General features: G+C 45.7%; 1 protein-coding gene and 1 pseudogene across 15 annotated transcripts in view; both read right to left on the bottom strand.

The window, feature by feature from the left end:
• Positions 1-2,823: 2,823 nt before the first annotated feature.
• EVA1C (eva-1 homolog C) overlaps positions 2,824-21,569 on the bottom strand; it is a 104,565-nt gene continuing 85,819 nt past the window's right edge. For 10 of the 15 annotated variants that reach the window (XM_074034136.1, XM_074034133.1, XM_015446924.3 and 7 more), the window contains 3 exons: positions 16,194-16,274; positions 13,590-13,679; positions 2,824-3,397 (listed from right to left, as the gene is read on the bottom strand). In XM_074034136.1, coding sequence (XP_073890237.1) covers positions 3,021-3,397; positions 13,590-13,679; positions 16,194-16,274 — 548 coding nt within the window. In that variant the 3' untranslated portion in view covers positions 2,824-3,020. The remainder of the gene's footprint in view (positions 3,398-13,589; positions 13,680-16,193; positions 16,275-21,569) is intronic. The other 5 variants (XM_074034137.1, XM_074034135.1, XM_045389241.2 and 2 more) reach the window with 2 other exon arrangements.
• On the bottom strand, positions 16,284-21,398 carry LOC102133253 (exosome complex component RRP40 pseudogene; annotated as a pseudogene).

Genomic DNA, 21,569 nt, shown 5'->3' on the forward strand with positions numbered 1-21,569 from the left:
AATCCTCGATTGCTGAAAATGTCAAATCCTAGAAAATGTAGCATTCCCATGCCTGATGTTAACTTCATTCTCCAACAGTTGTTGGCTGAAGATTCATTTGATGGATTCGGTTTTTCTGAAATAGATGATTCTGATGTCAGTTCTGTTTAGAAATAACTCCAAGAACATTTTTTATATTTTATGTTCACATTGAAAATCAGTCAGATTTGCTTCAGCCTCAAAGTGTGTTTATGTAAAATTAAATGAGTGCTGACAGTGAGTCGCACTTTTTTTTCTAAACAGGAAAAGGAAAAGGGTTAAAACACATCATTCCCAACCCCTTCAACTTCTCCCCATGGGAGAAATTCTGGTGCCTGGAAGTCCGGAGGAATTTCAGTCTCCACCCAAACCACCCCCAGCCCATCTGTGTGACACCTCTCTTGGCCAATCCCTGCTCTCCCACCTGCAGGGGGTCTGTGTAAGGGAAGCTTGCTTTGAAATTGACAGGTGCAGAGGGTGGAAGAGGGAGTGTCATTCTGACCCATCTTGATTTTCCCCTTCCTTCCACTGAGTGGACACACAGGATTTCCCACCAGCTCTGTCTGTAGTTGCTGCTTTGTGCTGGTGAAAAGCACCGCACATGAAATGTTCACAGCAGCGCTATTCACAGTGGCCAAAGGAAACAGCCAAATGTCACCAGCTGATGGGGGGGATAAACAAACCGTGGGCTAGCCATACAATGGAATATCATTCAGCCATGAAAAGGAATGAACACATGCTACGCTTGCTACAACATGGATGGACCTTGAGGACTTTATGTTAAGTGAAATGAGGCAGTCACAAGAGACTACATATTGTGTGACCCCATCTACATGAACTATCCAGAACAGGCTAATCCATATAGTGACAGAAAGCAGCTTGGTGTTTTCCAGGGGCTGGAGGGAGGGAGGAATGGGGAGTGGCTGCTTAACAGGTAGAGAGTTTTCTTTTGGGGTGACGAAACATTTTGGAACTAGATAGAGGTGGAATTTGCACAACATTGCGAATGGACTAAATGCCATTGAGAGAGTTAGTTTTACATTATGTGGGTTTCAACTCACTAAAAACGAATGCCACAGACCCTCTCCCCATTCTGGGCAGCTGAGCCTCCTCACTCCACACCCACCCTCCTCTGCATCCTGCAGATAGGCCCTTCACCCTGATGGTCTGCAGAACTGAGAGAGACATGCCTTCTCTATATCTGTCACTGTAGGAGTTCCTGCGGGAACAGATATGTTTCCTGAGCACTCAGGATGAGTCAGTCTCAGCACTTCCCAGCTGTGTGACGTGGGCCGGACGATACTTACCCTGGCAGCCTTCAGCTTCCTCATGTACGTATGTTTACAGGGTTAGTGATGATGAAGTAAGATAACGCAGAGAGAGCTCTTTGGTAGTAGGCATATGAAAATTGCAATCATTTTTATATTCTAAGCCCCGGGGATTACTAGGACAAAAAAGAAAAAAAAAAGTTTTCTTATTTGATGCCACAGCTATAAGCCTCCTGTCTACCAGGGGGAGCCGTCTGCAGGAACCAATCATTAGTTCTCCCACTGGGGTCTGTTTTCTGAACTCTTTCTTCTGCTCCTCCACACAGCCGTCCCCCAGTGGGGTTTTTGGAGAGATTTGGGAGCCCGCTCCACTTGATCCTGGCCCACAGCACTGTTAGGTACCCTGCTTGATGGCTTGATGCTGTTTTAAACTCTAAACCAGGAGTCAGCAACCTTTTTTCTATAGAAGGCAAGAAAGTAAATATTTTACGCTTTGCAAACCATACTTTACTTACAAAAACAGGTTGCAGGCCAGATCCATCCTGCTGTCTGTTTTTGTACAGCCTTTGAGTTAAGAATGGCTTTTTACATTTTTATTTATTTACTTTTATTGAAAAAATTTTTAATTCAATAGAGATAGAATCTTGCTATGTTGCCCAGGCTAGTCTTGAACTCCTGGCCTCAGGCTTTTATATTTTTTAATGGTTGGTTTGACAAAAAAAAAAAAGAAGAAGAAGAAGAAGAAGAATGTGGAACATGTGAAAATAAAATGAAATTTAAATTTCAGTGTCCAAAAAGAATGTTTTATTGGAATACAGCCAAGTTCATTCATTATGTATTATCTGTGGCTGCTTTTGAGCTGCAATGGAGAGCTGAGTAATTGTGGCAGAGAGGATTTCACCCACAATGCCTAAAATATTTATCATCTTGCTTTTTTTTTTTTGACAGAGTCTCTCACTCTGTCATCCAGGCTGGTGTGCAGTGGCATGATCTCAGCTCACTGCAACCTCTGCCTCCTGGGTTCAGATGATTCTCCTGCCTCAGTCTCCCAAGTATCTTTGATTACAGGCATGTGACATCACACCCTGCTAATTTTTAATTTTTTTGGTAGAGACAGGGTTTCACAATGTTGGCCAGGCGGGTCTCGAACTCCTGACCTCAAGTGATCCACCTGCCTTGGCCTCCCAAAGTGCTGGGATTACAGGTGTACTGTGCCTGGCCTATCATCATGCCTTTTAAGAAAAAATTTGCTAACCCTTGGTCTAAACAAGTCAGTGGTTAACATCATTCATGAGCTTCATGTTTGCTAAGTATCTGTATAGCTATTTTATGGGTATATATAGGAATCTTTTGTTTGCTCATCTGTAAAATGGGGGTAATAGTACCATCTCATGACATTGTGAGGACTGAATGACTCAGAACATGAAAAGCAGCTAGAATAGTGCCTGGCATTATAAGCGCTCAAAAAATGTAAATTCTAATTATGAATAGACTTATTAATGTATAGACACAAATTCAAATAAATACAGAAAACAAAGACTCTTCCCTCCTCATTTATTTTGGAATGTGCTGGAAACAGCTTGAAACATCCCTTTAATAGCTTCCTGGCCTCACGAGTGTTGGATGACATGACAAATTCTCCTTCATAGAAGGTACGGGTGAACCAGAACTGGAGGGGCATTTGGGATCCTTCCTTCTTCAGAAAGTGCGACCGCATTAAGATGCATGTGGTTTTCAGTAGAACTGGCCCATGTTTCTCGGGAGTGAGGTGTCCAAACCACTGTTCATCCATATTTCCTGAATGATTTGCTCCCTGCGTTCAATCCTTTCTGCGAGCTCTGCAGCTTCTATGGAACTGTAGACAGGATATGAAGTCCTACAGAACCCCGACAGTTCCCCTGGGAAATCAGACTCGGAGGAGTCCTCCTCCTCTTCTTCATCCTCGCTGTCCTCCGAGGCCTTGTCACTTCCTGGCACCAGCTGCTCCCTCCCCAGCTGCAACTTGCGGAAGTCCTTGGCACAGGACTCTCTGATGACCAGGGCGCACAATGTGAGGGCCAGGCCGATGCCGACACTGGACACGAACAGCAGGGCAGCTCTCTCCGGGTGGGCTGCAGGAAGAAGAGAACATGTCAGGAGCTGGGAGGAGCTGGCAGACTCCACCAATGCCAAGTCCCACAGAAACAGATGTCTGCCCAAGCAGGGGGCTAATGAAGAATGCCAGTCCAGCATCTTTGAGACTGTCTACACAAAAATCATCATATATCCCCACTGACATTTTTTTTAAAAAAGCTTTTGAGTCTATGGAGTCAATATATGTATGTGTAGGAGAAAAACACACAGCAGGGGGGCTCAGGAGCCAGACTCCTCTGAGTTCAAACTCAGGTCTGCCACTCACTAGCTGTGTGATTTTGGGCAAGTTTCATAACCTTTCTGTGCCTTAGTTTCCTCATCTGTAAAATGGGGCCTATAGTATCTTCTATCACAGAGTCGTTACAGTGAAATGAGTTAATTCCTATAAAGCTCTTAGAATATTTACTGACACATAGTAAATGCTGAATAAAGTGTTGCTATTAGTAGTAATAGTAGAAGTAGCTCATGAAGAATTAATTTATGTATGAAGTATATCTGTGAACCTAAGTAATAATATAATAGATGTTAGCAAAACTTAATTCTATTCTTTTTCAGATTAAAAAGTAAATATAAATATACAGTCATCCGTTGGTATCTGTGGGGGACTGGTCCCAGAACCCCACCCCCACACTCCCAGGCTACCAAAATTCACAGACGCTAGAGTCACTTATATGAAATGGCACAGAATTTGCATAAAACCTAAGCACATTCTCCCCTATTCTTTAAATCACTTCTGGATTACTTGTAATAGCTAATGCCATGGAAATGCTAGGTAAGTAGTTGTTATCATGTGTTGTTTTGGGAATAATGACAGGAAAAAAAGTCTGTACATTTTTGGTATAGATGTAACTATCTATTTTAAAAAGATATTTTCAATCTGAGGTTGGTTGAACCCACAGGTGTGGAACCCGTGGATACAGAAGGCCAACTGTAATATAAAATACAAAAACATGCTGGGTGTCGTGGCTCACATCGGTAATCCCAACACTTTGGGAGGCCAAGGTGGGTGGATCGCTTGAGCTCAAGTGTTCAAGACCAGCTTGGGCAACATGGTGAAACCCCATGTCTATTTAAAAAAATACCAAAATATAGCTCAGCATGGTGATGTGTGCTTGTAGTCCCAGTTACTAGGGAAGCTGAGGTGGGAGGATCGCTTGAGCCTGGGAGGTCAAGATTGCATCACTGTACTCCAGCCCAGGTCATAGTGTGAGACCCTGCCTCAAAAAAAAAAAAAAAAAGAAAGAAAGAAAAAAATTAAAATAAAATAATATAAATATGTATATCATTTATAAATATTAATAATATAGTATCATAATACTATATTATTGTAAGGAATATACAGATAGAAGCCTGTATATTGTAAGTAACATGCAGATAGAAGCCTCATCTCTCCTGACTTCATTTTCATCTTCCTCCCCTTTGAATTCCCCTCCTTTCCTCCCCGTCCTGCAGCCCTCCTCTCCCCCGAAATCTTTGAGCCACTGTCCTCTCCAAACCCTCTCCTTCTGTGGTGCTGTCAGGGCTTTCAAGGTGGGCCACAACTCAACTTCTCTGTCTTGGAAAACATAAACTTTGAGCCCCACTGGCAGTGATGCTGTCGACCTCAAGGAGTGCTGAGTGTGAGGAAACGGAATCCCATCCATTTATAGTCTTTTCCAGCCACCCATGGTCGGGCCAGGGACAGATCTGGACAGAAACAATTCCATCCAGCTCAAGCCTCTGAGGTACAATGGTCATCCATGGCCCCCTCCCCTCCTCTCCCAGTGGTGGTGGTGTGGGAGGGGCCGGGTACCCAGGGCAGACAGAGTAGGATGCAAGAACTGGCTCTGCCACAGCAGAGCAATCAATTCCAGCAGTTGATTCTACCAGTGACTTGAGCAGCAAGTGAAGGAAGTCCAATGGGGACATATCAGGTTCCAAGAAGGGAGCAGGTTGCCACAGCGGGTAACTATGGACTTGCTACTGTACCTCTTTTTTCATATTTTGAGGATGCCGTGTGGACTGAATTAAATTACCCATAATCCTTAGAACATGAGACATTCTCTTCATTGGTCAATACATAGCCCTACTTTATGTCTATATAATGAATTACTTTTTAATACTGTAATTAGCACCAGTGCTATGAATAAGCACCTGTATAGCAATGAGGCCTTGACCACACCTGTGTCTAACCTGTGCTTCCCCATCCCCCAGCCTCCCCCTTAAGGTGACTACCACCTGAATTCCATGCTCCTTACTCCCCTGTTTCCTTTTTTATATAGTTTTATTTTCCCTCTCTATGTATTCCTAAAATTTTATTTAAAGGGTATAATATTATAGGTAGTGTTGGAAACTTGGTGTGTTTTTAACTTAATATCATATCGCTGTATAATATTTCATTGTCTTGACTATAATGTAGTTTATTCATCCACTCTCCTGCTGGTGGGTTAGGAACTGTTTATTCACCTGCTCTCTTGCTGTTGCCAGGTTTCTGCTTTTGTGGATGATCATGAGCATTCTTGTAAATGTCCCTGGTCAACACCTGTAAGCGTTTCTCTTGGGTACTACCCTAGGAGGTAACTGATGGGCTTAGGGCATGTGAGTTTCAATTTTCAGAACTACTGCCAACATGGTGTTCAAAGTGGCTGCAGTGTGTAAGAAATCCTATCAGTCCTCATCTTCTCCAGCACTTGGCTCACATAGACTTTTACATTTTTTTCCAATCACGTGGGTATAGAATTGTAACTTATGATGGTCCCCAGATCTGTACCTATCTTCACATGCTTATTTATTTCCTCTTCTCCAAATGCTGGCTCATGTCACATACCCATTTTTTCTGAGTTGCCTGTGCTTTTCCTCTTACATATAGAAGATGTGTATATTTTCTTTTTTCTTTCTTTCTTTTATTTTTGAGATGGAGTTTTGCTCTGTCGCCCAGGCTAGAGTGTGAGTGGCATGATCTTGGATCACTGCAACCTCCGGCCCCCGCCCCAGGTTCAAGTGATTCTCCTGCCTCAGCTTCCCAAGTGGCTGAGATTGCAGGTGTGTGCCACCACACCAGCTAATTTTTGTATTTTTAGTAGAGACAGGGTTTGCTATGTTGGCCAGGCTGGTCTTGAACTCCTGACCTCAGGTGATCTGCTCAGCTTCCCAAAGTGCTGGGATTATAGGCGTGAGCCACCGTGCCCAGCCCAAGGATGTGTATATTTTCTATAGACTCTTGATGATAATCCTTTGACAGCAAATACATTGTGAATATATATATATATATATATATATATATATAGAGAGAGAGAGAGAGAGAGAGAGAGAGAAAGAAAGAAAGAGAGTCTCCCTTTGTCACCCAGGCTGGAGTGCAGTGGCACAATCATAGCCTGCTGCAGCCTTGAATTCCTGGACTCAAACAATCCTCTCACCTCAGCCTCCTTAGAAGCTTAGGCGAGAGAAGAGACCATCTGTAAGTACAGATGTACTACCATGCCAAGCTAACTTTTTATTATATTTTTTTGTAAAGGTGAGATCTGACTTTGTTGCCCAGGCTGGTCTTAAACTCCTGGCTGAAAGTGATCCTCCTGCCTTGGCCTCCCCAAGTGCTGGGATTACAGGTGTGAGCCATGGCATCTGGTGTGACTATCTCCTGGTAAGTGCCTTGTACTTTCACTTTCATTAAGATGTCTTTCGACCTTGTGACATTATCTGAAAAACAGGGATGAAACACTGTTCTGCTCCATCTTCCCTGCAGGCACTTGGTCCCCATCCTCCTCTCTTGCCCCCCTTTCCTAGTGAATGGCCAGATAGGAACTATTGCAGGTTTTATGGGGCATATGGTCTCTGTTGCAAATATAACAACTCTGCTGTTGTAGTGCAGAAACAACCACCAACCATATATAAACCATCTTTCCTGCATGGACTCTGTAATCTTTAAGAAACACACGTTGGGTCACATCACTGCCTGACTTAAAACTTATAGATGGCCTCTTCCCTCTCCTAAGCTATTAGGTTGGTGCAAAAGTAATTGCTGTTTCCACCATTAAAGGTAATGGCGGAAATTGGCTGGGCGTGGTGGCTCATGCCTGTAATTCCAGCACTTTGGGAGGCCGAGGTGGGCGGATCACTTGAGGTCAGGAGTTTGAGACCAGCCTGGCCAACATGGTGAAACTCCATCTCTGCTAAAAATACAAAAATTAAAATTAGCCAGGGGAGGTGGTGGTGTGCGCCTGTAGTCCCGCCTACTTGGGAGGCTGAGGCAGGAGAATGGCTTGAACCTGGGAGGTGGAGGTTGCAGTAGGCCAAGATCACACCACTGAACTCCAGCCTGGGTGACCGAGAGAGACTCTGTTAAAAAAAAAAAAAAAAAAGGAATGGCAGACATCACAATTACTTTTGCACCAACCTAATAAAAGTCAAGTCCTGACCACAGCCTAGGAAGCCGGCTATGACCTGGCCCTTGTCACTCTCCCCAAGTTCAACTCCCGAGACCTTCCGTTTCCTCTCTGCTCCCCACTCCGGCCTCCCATTCCTCACTTGTGTCACATCAGATGCCTGCGCACCCTGGTGTTTCTGCATGTGCTCTTCTGTTAGCCTGGAAAGTTCTTTCTTCCATCTTCATCCAGCACTACAAGATACCTCCCCCTGCCTTATCCTAGCCAGGTGCCCTGTCTTTTAGTCTTGAGTATCTTGAATGTCTTCTTCACAGCCCAACTTACAATCGTCACTCACTCAATGAGTGGGTGCCATCCTTTCTCCCCACCTAGAATGCAAGCTCCCTGAGGGCAGAGGCTGGAACCGTCTCGTTCTTTGCCAAATCCCCAGTGCCATCTCTGGCACAGAGTGGGCATTATGAAAATATTTGCTGAGTGCATAAAAGGAGGGAATCCTGGATTTAAGCACTTGGCTTGGCGCTCTGGGGATGGGGCTCCATAAAATCACTTCCCTTTTTCCCCGTCTCCTCTTCTCCCGGGAGGTAGGCGTCTGGGTTCTCCTGCCAGGATAACTTCTCTCTCATAAGACTCCAGCTGCCTCTTGGCCCAGGCATGCCTCCTGCTAAGTGAGCACTCTTTAGGGCACGTCCACATCTACTCTGCTGAGATCCAGCCACCAAAGGTGGACAACATGGGCAATGCTTGGCAAGTCCATGGGAACGAGGCTTCCTAGTCATCTGAATCAACTAGTTTGAAGTCACAAACTCTCCAGACATTGGTCAGCTGGAATCTTACTGATGAGCTGGTCCAACCCATCTTGTTGTAGCCAAGTCACTTGTGCAAACTTGGCTGGGACCCCAGGTTCAGGCCAGGGCTCTCTCTATGGCCCCAGGCTTTACACTAAGGGCATGTCAACTGTTCTCTAGAATCGCTTGGACTACTTTATACTTTTGTGGCTCCTTTCCCTATTCTGTATTCTGGAAAAACAAAGTTCTCCTTGTGATTGAACAGAATCTTCACACTGTGTTATTGCTGGCATTGTTCTAAATTTAGCCTTGGTTCATCCCTGGCTGGAGTGAATGACTTTAATTTGATCAGCTGCTGTACGCCCTTGGGAGCCTCCAAAGGAGGACCTATGGCCTTTAAGGCTCCTTTCCACCGTTAGATCCTGACTTGGGGCCAACACAAGCTCCAGCTTGTTCATGTCCAGATAAGACACCCAGAGGCCATGGCTAGGGTTCCCCCTGTCGGGGCCCTATTGCCGTTGAAGGATCAAGGCAGCAGTCAGGGCCTGAGGGCTGTCCAGAAGAAAGCACAAAGTGTACCAGGTGCTGGTCTGACAGCACTTAGGGGTGTGACAGAAACCTTCTGTCATAAAATCAGATGTTGGAGACCGTGGGAACACATCCGAATCCACATCTCCGTGACAAGGTGGTGCTGATTTCCAGTGGTCCTCCCTGGTTGGGGAATCACATAGCTCTGACTCTGGAGTGTGGTGTTGTGTTTCTCTTTCAGTATGAGCTTGTCTGAGGCCCTAGAGTTCCTCCTTATGAAACAATGATGCCTCCCAACACAGGACATCCCAGGCTGCAAGCCTGTCCCTTCTGCCCACCTTCTGCACTCCTGTGCCCCAAAAGCCCACAGCAGGGCCTGCCAGAGGCTGACAACACATCTGTCACTGTCCCAAGGGGGTAGGGACAGCAATGGAAATATTAGGCCACAAAAGGCATGCCTGCAGGCACATAGGATGTAAACACCCAAAGCCAGATGTCAATGAAACAGTAATTGGGTGGAATGGGAGAGGCCATATTCTCATGCAAGACTGTCTAAATAAATAAGTCCCCTTGGGCACAATCTGCCAGGGGACAATGGCTCACGCTGAGCCAGTTAGTAAACTGCCTCGCTAAGAACTTCCAATGCACACTTACACACACAGATACACACAAATATGCATGCACACACCTGCATGCACACCCACACCCACACACATGCAGGCACACATACAGATACACACATGTGCCCACACACATACAGATACACACACATACAGATACAGCAAACACACATGCATGCACACACACGCATGCACACACACATGCACATGCAGACAGACACACATGCATACACAGATACACATGCACACACACAGATACACATGCACACACATGCAAACACATGTGCACATGCAGATACACATATGCACACATATGCACACACAAACACACACGTGCACATGCACACACATGCACACACACAGACACATATACAGATGCACACATACCCACACACAGACACATGCATACACACATGCACACAGATACAGACATACACATGCACACACACATGCACACACACGTGGACACACATGCACACCCATGCGTGCACACACACACAGGCACCTATGCACACACATGCACATGCACACATGCACACATACACATCATTCCTCTTTCCATTTCTCTAATTTCCCATCTTTTTCTATGAGCTTCCTCAGACTCATGATCTTGATTCTAGAATGAATTCAGGGAGTAAGTCTGCATTATTGAAATGACAGTAAAATCAAACATTCCTACAAAGCTTTTTCAATGTTGAGAAAACCATCTTACAGATCATTCAAATGGCCCCAGGAGACACTGTTCACAAGGGACTCTTAGACATCCTCCTGTCCCTTCCACCAACCTCTGTGCTTCAATATCAGGGGACAAACCTCTTGATTTTGGTTTCTCATCTCCTTGTCCCCATGAACACTGGACTACACTACTGTGTCAAAGCCACTTGCAGCCTGACCTGGGAAATGTACTTTTGGATTCACTCCATTTGCCACCTATTTGGGTGGTTTGGGCTGGAAACTGCCCTACTTACACTCTTGGCTCCCCACTGCTCCTGCTTTGGGGGTGCCTAGAGACCTCAGCTCAGCCCGTGGGTCACATCCCCCCAGTGGGGCCAGGGATGTGACTGAGAGTTGTCTGGGCACCTCTCTCCAGCAGCAGTGAGGATGGAGCTCTGTGCCGTGTGACACTGGCTGGTGGCCACTGCCTGTTTAGGTCGAAATGGCCCAGCCTGATGTCCACACGCACTTCAGTGGCACACTAGCCTGCAGACCCCCGAGCACGTGCTGCATGTTTCCCACCTCTAGAGTGGCCATCCGGACAGTGACACAGACACATCAAGAAAACCCACAGGCAAGTCCAGAGGTGCCCGTTCCACTAGGACCTTGTGAGCCTCCATGATTTGAGTCACGAGCTTCTTGTGGTGATTTCATTTAGCTAACATCCAACCCAGTGCATTTAGAGACTCTTTCTCTTGGACATTATATGGAGGCGTGGTCATGGCTTGCTGAGATCCATGTCCCAAAACATCCCTCAATAAAACCAAATAACAGCTCATCAAATCCTTACATTTTTAAAAATTTGACATCTTATAAATAGCATACATTGGATGACAATAAGGCACAGGAAAAGGCTCATAAGCCCAGATCAGCAGTCATCATTCGACTGTTCTGACTGTGCACCTGTTCTGTACCAGCACCACATCCTAGATGCAGGGACACGACACGAAGTAAGATGACAAAGCACCTGCCCCTGTGGAGCTGAGCCTCTAGCAGGAGAGATAGTCACTAAAAAAATAACTCTATCCTGTGGTTTCTGGGAATGACAATCACATAAACGGATAGAAAGGGATGGAGGCAAGCTAATTTAGACAACTCAGGATCAGAGTGGGAAGGTGACTGTATCCCTCAAAATTCAGAGTAGCTGGAGTGCAAGTCTTGTATTAGCTCAGCCTGAATCCCGGCCCTGCCGCTGTCCATAGCGTCCTCAGGCAAATGGCTCAATTCCTCTGACCACCGGCTTCAAGTGCAGAACAGAGGACCAGAGTCCCATCTTTCAGTGTTGTTGCTATGGACTGAATTGTGTTCCCCCCAATTCACTCATTAGGAGTTAATTAAGGTTAAAGGAGGTCATAAGGGTGGAGTCCTAATCTGATAGGATTGGTGGTTTTATACAAAGAAGAGATGTCTCTGTCTCCCTCTCTCCTACTCTCTGCCATGTGAGGACATAGCAAGAAGGCTGCTGTCCACAAGCCAGGAAGAGAGCCCTCACCAGAAAGTGATTGGTGGATATTTTGATCATGAACTGGCCTCCAGAATGGTGAGAAAATCAATATCTGTTATTTAGGCCATCCAGTCTTGGGTACTTTGTTATGGCAGCTGGGCTGGCTAAGGCAGTTGTTGAGAGGAACCGACAAGGTAGTTGGGGTAAAGCACACAGCACGGCCGCAGGTCACTGAGCACAACGTCAGTCTTGTTCCCCTTCAATCATTATTCTCTGACTAGAGGATTTTCATGATGGCTTTTCTTTAAGAAGCTCCCCGGGGACTTTGTAAATATGGGGATATTTCTGACAATAAAAATCCTTACAGTTCTTAACATTGACAATGATCAGGAACAGCAAGACATGAAAATGAGAAGGTGGCTAGAAAAGAGAGGACCTGCAGAAGAAACCAACAACCACTCAACACATGCACAGCAGGAATCCTGATGCAGGAGGACAATAGAACAGCAGGGGACCCCAAGACTGAACTCTGCATCTCATGTATTGAGATCATTCCCTGATATGGTTTGGCTGTGTCCCCACCCAAATCTCATCTTGAATTGCAGCTCCCATAATCCCCACGTGTCATGGGAGGGACATGGTGGGAGGTAATTGAATCCTGGGGGTAGCTCTTTCCCCTGCTGTTCTCCTGATAGTGAATAAGTCTCATGAGATCTGATGGTTTTATAAAGGGGAATTCCCCTGCACAAGCTCTCTTGCCTGCCGCCATGTAAGACGTGACTTTGCTCCTCATTCGCCTTCCACCAAGATTGTGGGGCCTCCCTAGCCATGTGGAATTGTGAGTCCATTACACCTTTTTCCTTTATAAATTACCCAACCTCAGGTATGTCTCTATTAGTAGCATGAGAACAGACAAATACATTCCCTAAGGCTCTATTTTCCTCTGAGACAGGCTTACCCCAAATAGCCCCATCTTTGCAGGCCTCGAATAGAATACTGTTATGTGTTACATTAACATGTATTTTACTGAAGGTCTCTGGTTTTTGTCTCTCTGAACTTAGGCAGGCATTGCTGAAACTTGCAGATGACATTCCAAAATACGTTCTATCTTAAGATAAGCAGAGAAGGTGGTGAGGAAAAATTGTACACACCTTCCCCTCAGTGAAGATGTCCCCACAGTGTGGTAGGCCTTGGTATAAGCCTTTTGGCTCTGTTAATTCATGAGGGCTGAGTCTGACTGATCCTCATGGAGAGGATTAACAAGGGAATCCTTGGCAACCATTAGGAGTAACACTCATGACCCAGAAAGTGGCTCTGTCTTCATGGGGCATGATCTGTCTTGTTTACTAAGTGACCTTCTGGCTCATTTTTCTTCCAGCCAGGGTTGGAATTCAATAATCCTAGTTCCTTCCCAAATTTTAGAGCTGGGAAATGCATTCCTTGGGTTTCTACTTTTCAAAGGCAAAAAACATCTGTGGAGCTCAACTCCTAAATAGTATGACTTTGCCTGTTTCTGTGGTTCTCTTGCTGGCTACCTGGTTGTGACTGTGCCTGAACTCAGGCCTCTCTGTTTCTGAATCTTAGAAGCGGTGGTTGGCATGTCAAACTTGAAGTCATCGTCCTTTAGTTATCTGAGTGTTATAATTGAACGGCACATTTATTAAGAAGACTTTAGTAAATCCATCAGCATTCTAGGAAGCTTTGATTCATTGACCTACCTCTAATGTAAGCAAAGGCTGCCAGAGAGTTGCTAACAAGAATTCCATCTTTCCTCAGAACCTTTGATTCGCTTGGGTCGAAGTTTATACCTGTTTTGTGAAAAATGCAAAACCAATTAATCACAGCTGTTCATAGTTCACCTATTCTAAGAGACCCCTGCTGCTCCTACCCCAGGGACTGCCGAAATAATTAAAAGTCATGGAAATCAAATAAATAGGCCTCTGGCTAAATTATGGAAGATTAACCCAGGAAGAGCATGTATTAAATAGTAAGCAGTCCCCGAAAATATTAAAGTACAAAAAGGATTAGAAATTGTTTTAAGTGTTGGTTGCAACTTCAAGTGCTGGTTTTCCACTCCACTGTGGAAGGGAACAAATGGACTTTCCCATCCTAAAGACAGTGACATTCATCGCACCCCTCAGAGGCTTAATAACATCTCACTTTATTTTATTTATTTATTTATTTATTTTTGAGATGGAGTTTCACTCTTTTTGCCCAGGCTGGAGTGCAATGGCACTATCTCATCTCACTGCAACCTCTACCTCCTAGGTTCAAGTGATTCTCCTGCCTCAGCCGCCTGAGTAGCTGGGATTACAGGCACGTGCCACCACACCCAGCAAATTTTTGTATTTTTATTAGAGATGGGGCTTCACCATGTTGGCCAGGTTGCTCTCAAACTCTGACCTCAGGTGATCTGCCCACCTCGGCCTCCCAAAGTGCTGGGATAACAGGCATGAGCCACCACACCTGGCCAATAATATCTCACTGTAAGCATGGAGTTGCTGTCCGCTGTGTGGCCAAAGATAAAACAAGCCTCCATTACCGGGGGGAGGTTGTAATGGGCTACTCTTTTTTGGAAACAACAGCAAAATGTGGGGCAAATCTGCTTTTAGATCCTGGTTACACTGCTGTTTGGAGCTTAGCAAGCCTGTGATGGGGTAGCCTGGTGGCTTGGGGGACTCCTAGCCGTGTCAGACAGGACAGATGGCTTTGAGAAGAGATGGCACAGCACTGGCTTTCAGGCCCCCACTGCAGGAGGACCAGGCGGTTTATGGATTGGGTGGGAACCCTGTCAGAAAAATAAGTGGAGGCTGGGTGCGGTAGCTTACGCCTGTCATCCCAGCGCCTTGGGAGGATGAAGTGGGTGGATCGCTTGAGCCCAAGAGTTCGAGACCAGCCAGGGCAACATGGCAAAGCCCTGTCTTTACAAAAATAATAATAATAGTTAATTAATGAGTTAATCTTTTTAAAAAAGAAAGAGAAGTGGAGCTAAGGAACACAGAGCCTGCCAGAAAGTCAAGGTGACCAGCTAGGAGGACACAGAAGAGCATTACCAATAGTTCTCTCTGAGCTTTTGGACTGGGGTGCTTTGGTGTGTTTTTCATATCAAGCATACTTTACTTTTATACTTAGGGTGGAAAGACCTAATACATATAATAAAGGTAACACAAGACAAAACTCTCACCAAAGCCTAACATCTTAGATGCTCTGCTGGGTCTCTGCAGTTTCTATTAGGGACCCCATGGGTTTGGATTCCATTCTAGATTTGATAAGAAAATCCAAATGCTCAACCCCCTCAACCCCCCACCCCTCCACCCCGTTTATAAAAGCCAAGTGAAAGCTAAGGAGGGGCCGGGTGCAATGGTTCACACCTGTAATCCCAGCACTTTGGGAGGCCAAGGCGAGGGGAACACCTGAGGTCAGGAGTTTGAGACCAGCCTGAGTAACATGGTAAAACCCTGTCTCTACTAAAAACACAAAAATTAGCCAGGTATGGTGGTGGACACCTGTAATCCCAGCTACTTGGGAGGCTGAGGCAGGAGGGGAAGGGAAGGGGAGGGGGGGGAGGGGAAGGGGAGGGGAGGGGGGGAGGGGAAGGGAAGGGAAGGGAAGGGAAGGGAAGAAGAAAGGGAGAGAGGGAAAGAGAGAGGGAGGGAGGGAGGAAGGAAGGGAGGAAGGAAACTAAGGAGGAAGGTGGCATGTACAGAGGTACAGAGGCCCTCAGGTCCTAGCTGGCCCTGGGCAACAAGAGTGAAACTCTGAAGAAAAAGAAGGGAAGGAAGGAAGGAAGGAAGGAGGGAGGGAGGGAGGGAGGGAGGGAGGAAGGAAGGAAGGAAGGAAGGAAGGAAGGAAGGAAGGAAGGAAGGAAGGAAGGAAGGAAGGAAGGAAGGAAACTAAGGAAACTAAGGAAACTAAGGAGAAAGGTGGCGTGTACAGAGGCACAGAGGTCCTCAGATCCCAGATGGCCCTGGCTCCTACGCAGGTTCCAATGGACTCAGCTTTGCAAAAAGCTCATTGTGTAACCCAGGACACCCAAATTTATTTCTGAGCAGATGTCTTTTCAAAGTGATTTTCCTTTTAGCAAGTGAGAGGAGAATGAAGGGGAGGTTTATCCTACTTCTGATTTTTAAAAAGTCAAAACGAAATAAAATGGTGTTCACCATTTGCGACTATTGGCCAAGGCACTATCATCACCAGGACCAGAACCTGAAACACACCTCCTGACACCTTCCATTCTAACCAAGGTGTGCCCAGCTGTGGTCACCCAGGGGCTGTTTACCTTTACTTAAAGAGAAATGCTGGTAGTAAGCCATAAAAATTACCATATTCACCATCTTTCTGCTTCAAAGAAGGTTTTAGATTAGCAATGGCTGGATCAATCGCTGTGAGTATGTTCTTGGGAACTAAAAGCCGAAAAGAAATATTTTAAATACGTGCTGTATTTTTAAAATGTGGACTCTTAATATATTTTTTAATGCAATGTAGATAAGATTTTAAAATCACTTTCCAAATCACAGCAAGAATCACTCACTCTTCCTGCTAGATACACAGACATACACACAGCCCAACGGTATCCACGTGATCATCAAACGCCCCAGAAAGGTGGTTTCAGGTCCATTTTGCAATATTAAAAAAAATGGAAAATAAAAACAAGATATGATATATCCATCCAGCAGAATACACCTCCATAATAAAAAGGAATGAAGACCCGGCATGGTGGCAAGCACTTTGGGAGGTTGAGGTGGACAGATTACTTGAGGTCAGGGGTTCGAAATACAAAATTAGCAGGGCGTGGTGGCACACGCCTGTAATCCCAGCTACTTGGGAGGCTGAGGCAGGGAGAATTGCTGGAACCCGGGAGGCAGAGGTTGCAGTGAGCGAAGATCACACCACTGCATTCCAGCCTGGGTGACAGAGTGAGACTTCATCTCCGAAAAAAAAAGTGAAGTACTGATACGATACATGCTACAACATGGATGAACCTCTGAAACATGACATTCAGTTAAACAAGCCAGCCGTGCACACACACACACAACCATCCATTGCATAATTCCATTTGTATGAAATATTCAGAAAAGGCAAATCTAGAGACAGAAAGTAGATGTGTGGTTACCTGGGACGGGGGGATGGGGGGTGGGAATGGGGCAGTGATGGCAAATGGGCACAATGGAGCTTCGGGGGATTGTGAAAATGTTTTAAAACTGGAGGGTAGTGATGGTTGCACAACTCTCAATTTACTAAAAATCATTGAATTGTATTCACGTGTAATAGAATTTTAAGGAAGATAAACAACACCTCAATAGAGTGGTTAACTCTGGGCCGGGCACAGTGGCTTATGCCTGTAATCCTAGCACTCTGGGAGGCTGAGGCAGGTGGATCACTTGAGTCAGGAGTTCAAGACCAGCCTGGCCAACATGGTGAAATCCTGTCTCTACTAAAAAATACAAAAATTAGTCGGACATGCTCACTTGAACCCAGGAGGCGGAGGTTGCAGTGAGCTGAGATTGTGCCACTGCACTCCAGTCTGGGTGACAGAGCGAGACTCTGTCAAAAAAAAAAAAAAAAAAAAAAAAAAAAAGGTGGTTAACTCTGAAGATGAGCTTTCCTGGACTTAGTAAAGCAAAATGACTGTGACCAACTCAAAATCCACCATCAAACTCTCCCAGCACCTACTCTTCTGCTTTCTACCCCAAGCTCTTTGCCTCTGTGTTTCCATCACAAATCTGGAAAGAATTCGAAGACTCTGTGCTAAAGTGATTTGCTAAATATTATCAGAAAGGACTACAGAAAGATGCAGAGAGGATGGCAGCATGACCGACTCCTTTGAAGGTGGTTTAAAACTCTGCTGAACCGACCCTAAGAATAAGCCCTGGGATATCAGAATCCCCATGCAAAGCATTCGGCAGATGACAGCACCCGCTGAAACAGACGGCAGAGCAAGAATTCTGCAGGCCAAGCACACTGCCGCAGGCTGGGAGAAGAGAGTGGAAACCGAATATTCTTGCTGCAGAAAATTGCTTATTTTTGTTTGTTCCTCAGCCCAGCTGAGATCTCGGAGAAGTAGCAACAGGAAATGGAAAGAAAGCCAAAACAAACTGCGAATTCAACTGTACTGCTTTTTTAAAAAGAATAAGTGAGACATCAGCAGCAAGAAAACCTCGTTTCCTTTCTCGGAGGGCTTAACTAAATTCTGCTGGGGATGTCCCAGGATCAACAACCACAGGACATTCCTAGATTGTGAGTTTTCCACGTACAGGAGGCCCTGGCGCCTTCGTGCCCATCAGCAGCAAGCGACACTTTCCAGGGAGGCCCGGTGGAGTTGCTGGAGGTGGCTCATGATTTCCATGGCCTCGAGAAATGTCCCTTGGCTGTCCTCGGGGCACACCACTGATCCTGGGACCATGGCAGCTCAGGAGAGCTGAGCTGAGCTGCAAAATGCTTTCTGCTTTAATGAACTCGCATTCATTTCTGGGCCCTGAGAAGGATGCAGCAATAGCCTAGGAAGTGTCACCTCTCCCTGCCAGGAGTGGCACTTCTTTCTTGTGTCTGCTTCTTGGTTTGTTCTCAAACTATGGCTTCAGGAGGACCTTGGCTCTTGGCAAATGCCGGAGGCTTTACAGTTTGAGAAAGCATCAGAGTTTCGTAGAGGAGCTCAGAGAGGAAGGGCATTCTAGGATGCACTTTGCAGAATAACCAGGCGGCGAAAAGATTAAATTGGCTGTGTATGACACAGGCCACTGCAGGGAATGTGCTCCTCTACTAGGTGAAAATGGCTCCGATATCTGGAGAATCTTTTAGGACCTTTAAAATCACCGTTGTCAACACACTTGTCAGATTTTTGCATCTCCTTGTTTCAAACTGGTTCAGAATGAGGTTGGGGACTGGGGTGTGATTGATCACCGTCCCGCTCCACTTCAGATACGTTGGTGAAAACACTAGGAACTACTCTTCATGGAGCTCCTACGGTGTGCAGGACACTGTTCTCAGCAGTTTAAACCAGGGCCATCTTCCTCCTCATCAATGCCTTTCCTCTCCCACTCAGCAACCTCAGTGTCTTGGCCCCTAGTGTGCAGCTAGCGCGCATCCCCTAGTGTTCACCCTACAGGATGGTTCTCTTTGGAAGACTTAACCCACCACCCCAAGCTAAATTAGGCCCCCTCCGCTGTTACAGTCTTCTGCCCTTTTCTAAAATAGCATTTGTCACAATAATCATGATGATGTGTCTGGCTATTCGGTTAATGCTTGCCTTTCTCCCTCAACCGTTCACCCCATGAAAACAGGACTGTGTCTCTCTTTTTTTTTGAGACGGAGTTTCACCGTTGTCACCCAAGTTGGAGTACAGTGGTGAGATCTCAGCTCACTGCCAACTCCGCCTCCCAGGTTCAAGTGATTCTCCTTGCCACAGCATCCCAAGTAGCTGGGATTACAGGCATGCGCCACCATGCCCAGATAATTTTGTATTTTTAGTAGAGATGGGGTTTCTCCATGTTTTCCAGACTGGTCTCGAACTCCTGACCTCAGATGATGTGCCTGCCTTGGCCTCCCAAAGTGCTGGGATTACAGGCGTAAGCCACCATGCCCGGCCGTGTCTGTTTATTACAAAATCCCTGGCACCCAGCACAGCTCCTGACACAAAGAACAATGTGCTGAATGAGTGACAGAAGGAAGAAAAGCTTGAACTGGGACATGTGACCCCCAGGCCCTGAAAGCTCATCTTCATCTCAGCATTAGTGATAGGGTTTGGCTCCATGTCCCACGTGTTGTGGGAAGGACCTGGTGGGAGGACCCTGTGGGAGATGATTGAATCTTGGGGTGGGGGTCTTTCCTGGGCTGTTCTCTTGATAGTGAAAGGGTCTCAAGAGATCTGATGGTTTAAAACATGGGAGTTTCTCTGCACAAGCTCTCTCTCTGCCTGCCACCATCCATGTAAGATGGGACTTGTTCTTCCTTGCCTTCTGCCATGATTGTGAGGCCTCCTAGCCATGTGGAACTGTAAGTCCAATTAAACCCCTTTTTTGTAAATTGCCTAGTCTCGGGTATGTCTTTATCAGCAGTGTGAAAACGGACTAATACAATTAGCTAAGAAGAGCCTCAGCTGTAGGAACTGTTCTTGCCTCATCCTTGAAAGCACACTAGAAACTGCACCTTTAAAAAAAATGTGGGCTGGGCGCGGTGGCTCACGCCTGTAATCCCAGCACTTTGGGAGGCCGAGGCGGGCGGATAACAGGGTCAGGAGATTGAGACCACAGTGAAACCCCGTCTCTACTAAAAATACAAAAAATTAGCCGGGCGTGGTGGCGGGCGCCTGTAGTCCCAGCTACTCAGGAGGCTGAGGCAGGAGAATGGCGGGAACCCAGGAGGCGGAGCTTGCAGTGAGCAGAGATCGCGCCACTGCACTCCAGCCTGGGCGACAGAGCGAGACTCCGTCTCAAAAAAAAAAAAAAAAAAAGTTTTAGCGAATGTTATTGTACAGAATAAAAAAATACATCATGATTCTGTAATGATTTTCTCTCCCACAAGAGCATGGGTGAAAACCAGTAACTTACTTATAAAAATATTTTAATTAGACTCTAATAAGATAATATGTACCTTCATACCTTGTCTTCTGAGTATCTAAATGCGGAGAGGTTCACCCGAAAAAAGTTTTCCCCAGGAAACCCATGGTTTCTTGGCTCAACGGACCCATTAAAAAAGTCCACCTAGATCAACTTTCTGCCAATCTGGAGAAGATTTGTTTTCTTTGATCTCATGTCATGTATTCACAAGCTTCTAAAATATTTGCCAAAAATTAAAGTCTGCTGGATGATTTTTCCCCTAACCCATATTCTTCCATCCATTCCAAATACTATTTTCAGTGGATAGAGTTTTCCCACTTCCTGTTTGACTTCAGGATCTGAAGCTAACAGCTTTCTAATGAATCCCAGCCACCTTAAAAAGCAGACCCTCCTGTCCAACAAGTCATTCCATTGCCTTATCCATAGCTGTCAATACAAACCATCTCTGGTTCCATGTCTTTATTAGCAGCCACAAATTGGCCATACATGAGATCTCCAACCTGCACATTTGGTCTGTTTCTTTTAGTTGCACCTTCAAATGCCAAGTAAGACAAAGAAACTGGCTCATTCCCTCCAACATCAACTCTGAATACATCTCCAGATTTAGCTGTCACTATGCCAATCACCTGGTCTCCTTTCACTAGAATATACTCCGTTCCCAGGGCTACAGCGGCCCCAGCCCAGCGGTGTCTCAGCTTTCCCGGTCCCCAGCCAAAACTACACCTTATTTGGAGGCTAAAGTTCTGCTTCTTATTCAACACTCAGATGAACAGGTCTGAAGTTACTGGAACCTCAGAGTGACCCATGTCCAGTCTACCATCCTCCACTCTACCAGACGAGCTATCCAAGGATGTACTTAGAGTGACCAATGTCCAGTTTACCATCCTCCACTCTACCAGATGAGCTATCCAAGGATGTACTCAGAGTGACCTTTTTGGCCTCTGGGGGAACCTCAGCCAAAATGGGCCCCATGCTACTTAGAGCTGCTTAGACATGACAGTAGGAATAAAGACAGAGCAGGTAAAGCCATCCCTCCTGTGATATAAGAGTAGGTGCCATTATTTTCATAATACATTTATGTAGTCACTTCATCATATCTATTGTAGCATTGATATTGCAGAGAACAACATTTTTAGTTCAGGA

The sequence above is a fragment of the Macaca fascicularis genome, chromosome 3 (genome assembly GCF_037993035.2).
Source record: "Macaca fascicularis isolate 582-1 chromosome 3, T2T-MFA8v1.1".
NCBI classification, from domain to species: Eukaryota; Metazoa; Chordata; class Mammalia; order Primates; family Cercopithecidae; genus Macaca; species Macaca fascicularis.